Source organism: Pleuronectes platessa, chromosome 7, assembly GCF_947347685.1.
Source record: "Pleuronectes platessa chromosome 7, fPlePla1.1, whole genome shotgun sequence".
In the NCBI taxonomy this organism is placed as follows: Eukaryota; Metazoa; Chordata; class Actinopteri; order Pleuronectiformes; family Pleuronectidae; genus Pleuronectes; species Pleuronectes platessa.
In genome coordinates, this window is record NC_070632.1 from 26,575,346 (window position 1) to 26,587,838 (window position 12,493).

General features: G+C 40.5%; 1 protein-coding gene across 2 annotated transcripts in view; it reads left to right on the forward strand.

Moving 5' to 3' along the window:
• Window positions 1-11,002, forward strand: part of mgat4c (mgat4 family member C) — a 124,164-nt gene extending 113,162 nt beyond the window's left edge. For both annotated transcript variants that reach the window (XM_053427809.1, XM_053427808.1), the window contains 3 exons: window positions 1,640-1,791; window positions 2,475-2,622; window positions 6,390-11,002. In XM_053427809.1, coding sequence (XP_053283784.1) covers window positions 1,663-1,791; window positions 2,475-2,622; window positions 6,390-7,546 — 1,434 coding nt within the window. In that variant the 5' untranslated portion in view covers window positions 1,640-1,662 and the 3' untranslated portion in view covers window positions 7,547-11,002. The remainder of the gene's footprint in view (window positions 1-1,639; window positions 1,792-2,474; window positions 2,623-6,389) is intronic.
• Window positions 11,003-12,493: the final 1,491 nt, after the last annotated feature.

Genomic DNA, 12,493 nt, shown 5'->3' on the forward strand with positions numbered 1-12,493 from the left:
TGCATCTCAGAGGTAAATATTCTTGCAAATGTTGAAATGGATTGAATTAGATTGTACAAGCGTACAATAGACAGATATTGTATTCAGTTTGTGCATCAGCTCTCTACAACTCCCTGCTCACAGTCTACTGCTCCGTGTCCCTTGTTATTTATAGAAGCTTTTAATTGATCAAAGAGCTGTTTACAAGGAAGATTCAACAACAGACCTTGTGAGCTACAGACTGGTCTTGTGTTCTTCATCCATCATTCATAATGCCCTAGTCTTCTTTAATAGTTGGTTTATAATAGCTTTGAAAGCTTTGAAGCATCTCAAAATGAGTTTGTGACTAAAACAGAAGGTCACCAGTTCAAATTCTAGCCAGTAGCTTTTGTCTACCTTTTTAGGCAGAACGGAAGTATGGTTAGAAACAACACTTGTGTCTTATAAGAATTATAAGAATATACACTTAAAAACAACTGAGTAAAATAAAGTGTATTCAAATTAATTGTGACAGTCAATTAATAATTTAAGATCTTTACTAGACAACAGGTACTTTTTTCTGGGATGTGGACATTTTTTCTATATTTTAGTCTTATAAAAGGTTGATTGATTAATATCAACATCTGATAGTTACATGAAAGTAATTTGCTGCAAACCTTGTATCCTAGTATCTCCCATTTTACACAGAACTGTCTCTTTTCCCTCTTATCTTCTGTCTTATATTCATCTTTTATATTTATTGATTGAGAGTGAGTACCGAGCCTGTATAACTGATTTGTTCACTCCATGTACTTCAGCGGTTGACAACTCTCAGTATACAATGTCCCGGCACAACTGTCATCCCAAGCACATAAAGAGAGAGTTGAAATGCTTCCAATGCGTGGCAACCAATTGTTTTGTTGCTGTAAGCCCGGGGCGGCTGTGGCTGAGGGTGGTCGTCCTCCAACCTGAAGGTCGGCGGTTCGATCCCCAGTCTGACCCATCTGCATGCCGAAGTGTCCTTGGGCAAGATGCTGAACCCCGAATTGCCCCCCATAGAATAACAAAGTGTTGCGAATAGATGCACTGTATGAATGTATGGGTGAATGTAAAGCTGTACTGTAAAGCGCTTTGAGTGGTCATCAAGACTAGAAAAGCGCTATATAAATACAAAACCATTTACCATTTAAGCCCAGATAATTGTGAAAATTAAAGTTATTTGGTAGTTTGGGTTATTTGGAGACTCAAAATCGATCATACATGTAAATGGTTGTTTGTCTCCGTCTCTTTGATATGCTGGGGCTCCTGGCCTCACGCCCAATGTCAGCTGGGATCGGCTTGTTTTTTAGTAAAGAAACCCATTTGATTCACATCAGCAATCCCTTGTTGACCATATCTATATCCTCATCATGTATTGCATTGAGTTTTTCTCCCATGTGATGTGCTAATCAGTGTATTGGGTCAACCTCTCTGCCAGACTCATTATCCTTCCCCTCTCCATCACACAGCATTTAAAGAAGAATAGTTATGATCCAAGCTCTAGAAAATTCTGTCAAACTTGGTCACATAGGTCTTTCATCTTTTGATGCTCAAAATAACTGATCCAGATGCAGTACCCATGCTGACAGCGTTCTGAGCGAGTGGCTCTGACGTGTCGTCTCTCATGTTTCTTCTCGTGCAGATCCTGGTGACCGGGTGCACAGCATGAGGCTGCTGTGGAAATCTGTGGACAAGATGAGGTGTCTGAGGAAACGCTCCACTATTCCCTTCCTCGGCTTCCTCATCACCTTCCTCCTCTTCCTGAACCTCTACATCGAGGATGGCTACGTTCTGGTTAGTAACTTGTGTCCAGGTTTAAACGTCTAAACTGTTAGTAGCAAGCATTTTCCAAATTACTTTGGAAATTGAGTTTAAAAACCTAGTACTTGTAGACCATCTTGATGTCTGGTAAAACAAATATGACTTTAGAACCAAACATATCCTTTTATTTGTTGACTCCACCCACGTTGTTCTTTTCTATAATTGCTTGTTTTTAAAGGAAACATGTTAAAATTTTCATAACATGGACCCAAGTTGAGATGATCCAGATGATTAATCTTTTATTCATGAGGCCATCAGAACTTGGGGAACTCAGTGCATTATCTGTGTTTGTTATTTAATTATTAAGGGGGAGTCCACATTTGCAGCTCTCTGGTGCTCTTCTCAAGTCCATTTACTCGGCTGTGCAAACTGCCTGCAGGGGTTTTAGGATTCCTTTTGTCTGCAAACGATGGGGGTTAGCTCAGCCACATCAAAACACAAATTATCTCAAGTTTGTACAATATTTAAATGACAACTATAAAACGACAAAAGTCTGTTTTTTCCCTCATCTGAATTATTCATAGTAGAAATAAATATTTTCAAGATGACTTTCCTGTTCCTTTTCTGCAGTGGTTATGACAACTTGTACCCATTCTATGCCCCCTGATGTTGTTTATACTGTGCAGTAATGTTGTGTTTCTCTTGTTGTGTTCCAGGAAGAGGATAAGCGGCAGCTCAGGGAAGCCTCAGTCCACCCACCGAGCTCAGAACGATACGTTCACACTTTCAGAGACCTTAGTAATTTCTCTGGAACAATTAATGTCACGTATCGTTATCTTGCTGGAACCCCGCTGAACCGCAAGAGTAAGTTTAGTGTTTCTTTAGGAGGAAATTACATTGACAAGTTTTTTTTCATCATGAGCTTTGGGGAGTCCCACTCACTCATAGTTGTGCACATGAGTGAGGATAGAACTAAAACAAAAAAATCTTTTGTGTTGGGATTTAAAGCACAACCATAAAATGTAACTTCTCCACAGAGATTTTGTACATCCGACTAAACAGCTCTTCTCCTATGCACAGTGCTTCATTCACAAAACGTTTATTTCTGTTTCAACTGCAACTACATTTCATATTTGTATTGCTGATAGACAAAGAGAAATTTAAACGATGCATTTATAATTCCTGTTGGGGTGGGGCCAGAAGGGGTCAATGGCCCCAGCTCAAATCTGATTTGCCCCGGATATTCCCCTGTCCTGTCAGTCACTTACTACCAATACTAACAATTAACGTGAGAATCGTTTAAGAAAATTTACCATATTAGGTTTCTAATAAGGAACTATTTTCAGAATATATTCAATGATGTGTGGTTTTGAATCAAAATAAGTAACATGGAATGTCATAAATTTGCACCTTACTGAATCTGGAATTCTTCATGGATGTTGGACATAATAATAATAATTATTATTATTATTATGCATTTTATTTATGGCTGCCTTTCATGATACTCAAAGACACCTTACGTGACAAATAACAAAATAAAAACAGATACACAACAATAAAAACAATACAAACATGAATACAATCAATATACAACAGACTAATAAAAGAGCAAGTAAATACAAAAAAAAGTATACTGAGTACGTAAATTGGAAGAGGGGAGTTTTTAAACGGGATTTGAAGGTGGGGAGAGAGTCAGTTTCACTGATGGCTTGTGGGAGAGAGTTCCAGAGACGGGGGCTGCTCGGCTGAAGGCCCTTGACCCCATGGAAGACAGCCGGGCAGGAGGTGTGGTGAGGAGCATGGAGGAGGAAGTGCGGAGAGTACTGGTGGGTGTGTAGTTGTGAAGGAGGTCAGTGAGGTAAGGAAGAGCCATGATGTGGAGAGCCTTGAAAGTTAGGAGGAGAATCTTGAAGTCGGTGCAGTATTTGATAGGATGGAAGTTCAAAGCTGGAGAAAGGAAAGAAGGAGGGATAATAGGAGAATGGATGAAGTGGACCAGAAGAGGTGTGTTTCACAGAGGACAGCTGCTGATGGATTGGTTCAATTTTAGTATTGAAAGAGCACATTTATATGTAATCATTGTGCATGTCTTTATGGATAGTGAGACCAACTTTTCTATGAAGGCCATCCAGACGACGACCTTTGGTTTTTAGTTGACGAAATTCAGGGGCAAACCAGAGTAAGGGAAGCGAACAGTCCAAGTCTAATGTAGTGGAGGAAGTTTGACCAGAATACAGTTTTTTTTTTATACCGAGAAACCAGGTCATCCGGAGTAAATAGGTTAATATGGCTGGGGAGGCTGTCCTGTCTATTTGAGAGAGCAGACAAATTGATGTTATTGATATTCGGGAGAGTGATGGAACGAGGTGGGTTAATTTTGGAAATTGGCCAATTGACATTAGAAGACACCAATTTATGGTCTGATATTGACAGATCGGATGCAGCACACTGAAGGGGGGTTTTACCAGAAGGGCAGACGAGATCGAGAACATGGCCTTTGGTATGAGAAGTTGGTATAAAACTGTCAAGACATGATGTGAAATCCCTTGTGAGTTTGTTCATATTGTTGTCCGTAAGTAGATTGAAATCACCTTAAAGAATTACAAAGGGGTCTTGGAACATAGGAGGGTTAAAAAGGCAGAAAATTAATTTCAAAAGTCAGTGTTGGCCTTAGGTGGGCGATAGACAGCAGCTAAAATATTGGGGATTGGCCCTTTTATCTGTAAGGCAATATATACCCAAATGAAACATGCACAGGAACATTCACAGAGGATACTTTCCACCTCTCATTGTGAAGTATCATGAGACCACCCCCTCGACCGGTAACACAGGGTTGACCGATGTAACCAAACCCAGGAGGAATCTTTCATTAAGTAATCAAACGTATGATTGTTGAGAAGATCGTAGAGCAGAGGTCCGTGAGCAAGCGGGTGTTAAATAGTCCGAAGACGAGATTGTTGGTAGCGAGCTTGATGTTAGCTGGCCTAGATTTTACTGAAGAACATGGGTAGGAAGACCAGAAGGACCGTATAGGCTTTGTGTCATCGTAGTCGTAGACCGGATGAATATGCAGTGCCGGTGGGGGCTCAGCGAAGTGGAGTGGCAGCTGGAAAGGTTCCACCGCTGTATCCTGAAGTATCGGTGTCCCTGGGTGGAATATAATGGATACGATGATCCGGTTGAATGTAAGCCGTGTCAGCGGCTGGTTGACCAGCATTGTTGCTACAGTGAGACTCCAGGGTAAGGGAGTAGTCCTGAGGGGTGAGGGGAGAAAGCAATGAGACACCGAACAGCTAAATTGTTAGATCGACAATACTGAATTTATCAGATGTCATCAAGTAGACCGATCTTCAGACAAGTGACAGCGGCTAATTGCATCAGCGTTCAATCCGGCCTTTTATTGGCCCCTCTACAAAATTGTGGCCTAGATAAAAAAAAAATCTCAATCAGCCACTGACCTCTGTTACAATTTCTTAAATCGTACAGCGATGATTTGACATTGTAATATTAACTTTAGGTCTTTTTCCGACGCTTCCTGCCAAATCAAATGGTTTTCAGCAGCAGATAGACTTTGCTCAATTGTCATGGTCATACCTAGCCTGGATGCCAGACGAACTTAGCCCCGCCCACAACATTTTGGTCGGGCACTTCGGTCTGGAGTCGCTCCATTGGGAAAAAATTATGGGGCGTGTTTCAACTGACCAGGAAGTAAAATTCCTCTTCGCTCAATTGGATAGACCTACAACCAATCAGAGCAACGTAGTATGTGACGTATATTAAGCAACGCATTGTGAGTTATTTACTAACGCCGGGTTCACACCGGACGCTTCAGCGCAGCGCCAAGCCTTAAATAACAGCTGGCTCCCATCCACTCCCATGTTAAAACTTTGTGCCGGTCACACCGGAGGCTGAAGCACCGCGAGGCAGCCTTGGCGCAGCGCGGTGCTTCAGCCTCCGGTGTGACCGGCACAAAGCCGTGCAGCGATCTACTGGATCAACGGGTGATATTATTAGCGCTGCCCGGCGGTTCAGCGTCGCTTCAGTGTCCGTTGTGAACAGCCAAGCGCCGGGGCGATAGGGATTAGCGCGGTGCTCTGGCGTCACCTCCACGTTCTGTGTTCCTCTTTCAAAATGAATGCGCTGTCGATATCTTCTAAAACAGACTCAATGGCGGCATCTACACATCTCAGCTCGCCAGCGGCAGGCATGTTTGTTGAAAACGAATTCAACCCGAGGGCACTGTGATGACGTGGTTGATTACGTTACCGTTGATCATCTGTCAATCATCGTATAAAGCCCGCCCTGACAATCTGATTGGCCCGGTCCGGCCATAATTTTTTCCCAATGGAGCGACTCCAGACCGAACTGCCCGACCAAATCTGTTGTGGGCGGGGCTAAATTCGTCTGGCATCCAGGCTAGGTCATACCTTCATTATGGAGGAAACTTATTCCATCTTAAATTGAGATTATTTGTATCAAACTGTTGATATGTTGATAAATGTCCAACTTTCACACCAAAATCCCACATCTAGTTTATTTAAGTTCACTTTCTGCAGAACTTCCTTTAGCTTAAAATAATACAAAGCCATCATGGAATCATAAGTTTATAAATGTTCATATTTTATCCACAGAGTATCTTACCATTGGATTGTCTTCAGTGAAAAGGAAAAGAGGGAATTATCTTCTTGAGACCATCAAATCCATCTTTGATCAGTCCAGTTACGAGGAACTGAAAGAGATAGTGGTTGTGGTCCACCTGGCCGACTTTGACCTGGTCTGGTGTGAGAACCTGGTTCAGGAAATCACCAGGAAGTTTGCTCACCACATCATATCCGGACGCCTCCTGGTGATCCAGGCACAAGAGGAGTATTACCCGTCGCTGGATGGATTGAAAAGGAACTATAACGACCCGGAGGACCGTGTCCGTTTCCGCTCGAAGCAGAACGTCGACTACGCGTTCCTCCTCAACTTCTGCACAAACCTTTCTCACTTCTACATGATGTTAGAGGACGACGTGCGCTGCTCCAGGAACTTCCTGACAGTTCTGAAGAAGGTGATCAACTCCAGAGAAGGCTCCTACTGGGTGATGCTGGAGTTTTCCAAGCTTGGCTACATCGGGAAGCTGTACCACTCCAGAGACCTGCCACGTCTGGCTCATTTCCTGCTCATGTTCTACCAGGAGATGCCCTGTGACTGGCTCCTCATCCACTTCAGGGGTCTGCTGGCCCAGAAGGACGTGATCCGCTTCAAGCCCTCGCTTTTCCAGCACATGGGCTACTACTCATCTTACAAAGGAGCGGAGAACAAACTGAAGGACGACGACTTTGAGGAAGACTCCATAGATATTCCTGACAACCCCCCTGCCAGCCTTTACACAAACATCAACGTCTTTGAAAACTATGACGCAACCAAGGCTTACAGCACAGTGGACGAATACTTTTGGGGGAAGCCTCCATCCACTGGAGACTTCTTTGTCATAGTCTTTAACAAATCTACCAAAATCAGTAAAATTAAGATTGCCACTGGTTCTGACGACCGGCAGAATGACTTTCTTCACCACGGAGCTCTGGAAGTGGGAGAGAAGCTGGTTGGGACTAAAAAAGGAAAACAGTGTTCAGCTTATATTACATTAGGGGAGTTTAAAAATGGCAACATTGAGGTTCAAGATGTAGACCACAAGATTGCCTTTGATATTGAGTGTGTACGCATCGTTGTGACGGCCAGTCAGAAAGAATGGCTTATTATTAGGAGTATAAGTTTATGGACTACACAACCTCCCAGCCAATGAAGACTATACACAAAGACTCTTAGTTTGTCGTTTAGACTAGGGTTTTTACTATGATTATGATTTGTTAATGTGTGAATTTTCAGGATTATTTATTAATTTTGTATGTATTTATTAATACTAATTTTGATTGTTAAATCAATCAATAGTTTTTATACCTGCAAGTTGTAACCTTAATGGGACATCATTCCAGTCTTTAAGGACTGTTCAACTAACCTCAGTGTCCATCAGCATAGGTCTTTTCGATAGTCCATAGTCCTTTTCAGCATTTATGTGGCTGATAAGTCATTATTATGTTTTTTATGAACTATAATATTCTAATGACACAATCTCATTATGTTATTGTTTTTTATCCAAGATGAGGCTTACAACATTCTCTCTTTTTACCATCAACAAATCCTACAAATAGACCAAATCCATTTTTCATTTGATCATTGTGTAGCCAAAGTCTCATAAATCTCATTCTTCTATATTCTTTTGTGCCATGTAGCCATACCCTGAAAACACGTCCCTCCTAAACCAGGAACATACACACACTGTTATTTATTTTGAGACATCCCCTGATGTACCTTTCATCTGCATTAATCCACTTTTGAAAATGGTGTTCAACTAATGTGGTAGCCTACTTAAATTTATCTTAAGTAACATTTCCTCAAAGGTCTGTATTTTTCTAATGAAACATATTATTTGTGACCCATTTTCCAACATTCATGTCTTTAATAGGAATGAATGGGCTCGGGGCTGAATGCCACAGACAGTGTGGGCAGGTCAGAATGTACTGAGCAATAGACTAATATATTATTTGTTTTATTCTTTTCATGGTATTAGTTGACAGTAACAAGTGTGTAGAATAATTCTATTAGCTTTCGCCAAACAGAGAGTAACTGGAAGTTATTGAAGGTTTTGTTTTATGCATTTAATCAAATGTTAATCATTAAGCATAGTATGAAACGTTTTTTTTTCCATATGATTTGCATAATTTGTCATATCATAATGTATATATTTCAAAACCTCATTGTCAAATGAAAAGTTTTATTATTCAGTATCATTGTTTTTCAACCACATCAGCTGACCCTGACTTGATAGTGTATTATACTTTATGTCATAAGTGGTTGATTTGATTGATTTACTTTAAGAATGTTTTTGCAGACTCTTTAGAAAGCTGCTGCAAGTCTCAATTTTACAGTTCTGTTGCTTTGTATAAATATTTTGAAGCACTCTGTGTTTAAACATGAGCAGAAATCTGCTAGGAAATGCAATTATGTGTTTTTAAGAAACACTTCTCATCCAATTATAACTATCGTGTCTCATTCAATTTTTCATGACTGAAATGAAACCTGCAGAAGTGCAGCACTGGGATTTCTCTCTGAGAATGTCCCCATTTGGCCCTTAATTATTTTCCTCCTTGAAACCCCACCAGGAAAGTTCCAGAGGTCATTGCTTCCTTCGATATTCATAATGTAACACCCAACTTTTTCAAGTTTCAAATGTTGCCCCCTGCTGTAATTGTCTCCTCTATTGTGGTGGAGGAGGGCGTGGAAGTAGGCCGAGCTCTCTTACCGGCACTGTATGTTCCGTCCAGGCTGCTGACAGGAGAACAATGTCTGTTTTCACCCGTCGGCTCAAAGAGATGAGATTAGATTGCACAGTGAAGAATGGTCAAGGTGTGCTCTTAGATCTCTTTTTTTTCCCACCACAGCACAATTTTCACCTAGTAAATTGGTCTGTGTTTTCCTCACTCTGTACACCAGCAAAACAACATCTCCCCCGGAGCTATAGGATCTCAATTCGTTCTTTCCCCAATGTTGCGCTCACACAACTACAGTGTTCCCCCCCCCCCCCCCCTACACGGTTGCCTCTCTGTGAGCTTTCCTCTCGGCTCAGGCTGTCTGCTGCTGCTTTGGGGGAAATCGGTTGGCTTTTGCCATGAAGATCTTTTCCTAAGTCCACATCCTAATCTATGTTACACAGTAGACATCTGCAAAATGTAACTCATCATCACCGTGATCCTCAAAGCAATTCACAACTATGCTTTACAAATAGCCTTGTCATTTTCCATGTTCACGTAGTTATAATCTGTCGTTGAGCGATGTTCAGTGACAGATTGGTTTCCTGATTGAAATGGCATCAAGGAATCACTCAACAATGCAATAAAGAGGTAAATGTTTACATAACACTGATGTTATTTAGGGACGTGACGTGCGAAACAGATCGTGTTCATAAAGCATGCTGCGACAGTTTTGTTAAGTGTTGTTCTGCTGTTGCGATAGACACCTGTTCTATGTTTTCTCTCAAGGTCTCGCTCAGTGTCGAGACATTTCGCAGATTGGCTCGTAGCACCGCCTCGAAATCCTTCCCCAGCAAATCCCCCCTGTGCTATCTGAGATGAAATTAGAATGGCCACCCCCTCAAAATACGGCTTATTGTTTTTCCCCACCATTTCCCTTGGAATGCAGCTATTCATTTTGGTGAATGGTTCTGTGACCTGCATGTATCATCTCCTTGGAGGGGAACCTGTTTGAATGGATGATGCACAGAATCTCCAATATGCTGCGTGTGTGGTATTCTTTACAACGCGCACCATGTTGCCAATTCAGGATTGTATTACCTGCTTATGAGCTATAAACACATGATGTCACCACTGACAAGTGTAATAGATGGATTTGATACGCCTCCTGCCCAAGTAGAGCAACGGTGTTAAGAGGCAAGATATATCTGGAAGGGAAATGATCTGGCTTTATTTGAAGTAAGACGGTGTCCTAAACTAACTGCACGTTGCAGATTTATGGACGGATTTACATCCTGAAGATAACAACAAAAGCTGCATAAATTCTTTGCCATTGGCAGCAAGGTTGGACCGAGACCATTATCGAAATACTCAACAACTATAATGTTCTCCGATTTGGTACTTACAACAATAAGTGGCTATCTTAACTGTCCATTTATCAGGAATACGACACTAGCTGTATGGGCCGGCAGAGGTGTGTTGATCACTTGAATAAAGGTAACTGTCAGAGTTTGTTTTATTGTAAAGGCTGCGAGGGTCCAAGCCCCGAAGTTCAACTGACAAATGTGAATATGATGGGTCCTGACTTATTTGAAATGTAAGTTGTCTTCCGGTAGAGCATGTACAAAGTGCATGAACAAAAGCATCTTCAGTGGATATAACAACTCCTTTCGTACACCAGGATCTATGAATTACTGTTCAGCTTCTGCTAATGAAATTGTACTGGGTTTGTACGTAGAAGCCGACGCTACCTTACTACTGGTTCACATGTGCTGTATATCGTTAAGTGGAGCAAGTGTGTTAAGATGTTGTTTCTGTGTCCGTTTTACTTTCCATTGTTCTCTAAATGGTACGTATTGTAAGATGACATATATTTTTTTACACGTATCGTTTCAAATGTTGTATTGTATATATTGTACTTAAATGAAATTAGATTAAACAAATGAATGCCAGACTCTGTGGTGCATTGCCTGCTGACATAGAGCTGTGTGCCAGAGAGCTCAAGTGGCCAGAGAATATTGAATACGTGTCTGTGGTGTCAGTGCTTGAATATTGGTTTGAAAGCCTTGAGGAAAACAAAACTCTGTTTACATCAACCCCAAATTCCAATTGTCAGCACCTCTGTCTTTGCCCGAACATGTTTTATTTCAGGGTTTAGAATAAAAGCAGAACATACACTTATGGACTGCATTTAGAATTGAAAAAAAGACATCTGACATTTTCAGTTCCCTGACACTTACAGGTTTCTTTGACTCAGATCTTGCCGTAGCTAAAAGCAAAAACGTACATGCAATATACATTTCCATATTCATATACTTTCAGCTCCCTTTTTTTTAGCTGCATGCTTAATGAAGGTGTGGGGGTCATGCTTAAGGGGATATTGTACTGAATGAAGCTTCATGCTCTCGGTGGATTTGTAAAGAGAGGGTCATACATTTTCATATATAAAGTGAAACACTGTTAAGACGACTGGGAATATGGCTGACAAGGAACACATGTAAAAACACGTTCTGGTTTATTTAATGAAAGTTACTCTAGATGTTGTCATTGTTTGTGTAAAGACACATGAGGCTCAGTATCAAAACTGCTTTTGTAATTTCAGATGCCCAGAGCATTTTTACACAACTAAAAAAATCCCACCATTTCTTATTCGTCTCATAAATAAGTGAACGCTCAGATTTACTAAGGCACACACAAAAACATGGCATTTAGGGTCTGTAAAATAAAACAGTCAGAAATTTTAAGTGCTTTTTATTAGCTTTATAATGTTATTATATTATAATGTCCAAATTTTATGGAAAGAAAGTAAAATGCCAATATTTTACCAAACATTACATTTGGTTTTGTGCATTCAGGAGGTTTAGAGAAGGGGCATGTTATCTGTTAATTAAACAGACTGGGCATTCAAAGTGTCCAGCTAATTGTAATTTACTGTCAGGTTTTACATAAAGAACATCTGGCATGTTGCAAATTACAAAAATGTTAAAGCAGTGAATTGAAAAATAAGACATTTTTTATGTTAAATTCAATTAGAGCATAAATACAATCTTGTTTTAAACATTAAACATGGACGTTAAAGAATCTACCTACTAACTCTAAAATAATTTTATGAAAAACATTGACTATAAAATCCTCTTTTCAAATTACCAGGGTAGGATGAACACAAGTTTGAGTCTGCACCATAGACTGTTTATAAAAAGCTCTGCACACACAATCCAGCATGCAAACAATAAAAAAGTGAATGTATATTGTAGAACTGTTTAAGCGGGAGTCAATAATGATGAGGTAAAATTATGAAGTTGCTCTGAAGCATTAACACAGACCAACTCTATAACAAGAAAAGAAAACAGTTGAATAAACCACATAAAATGGCAAAAATACTGAGTCCAAAAACCGAATGTAAATATAATCCACAACAGGTAGATTTAAATTAGACAAGCAAA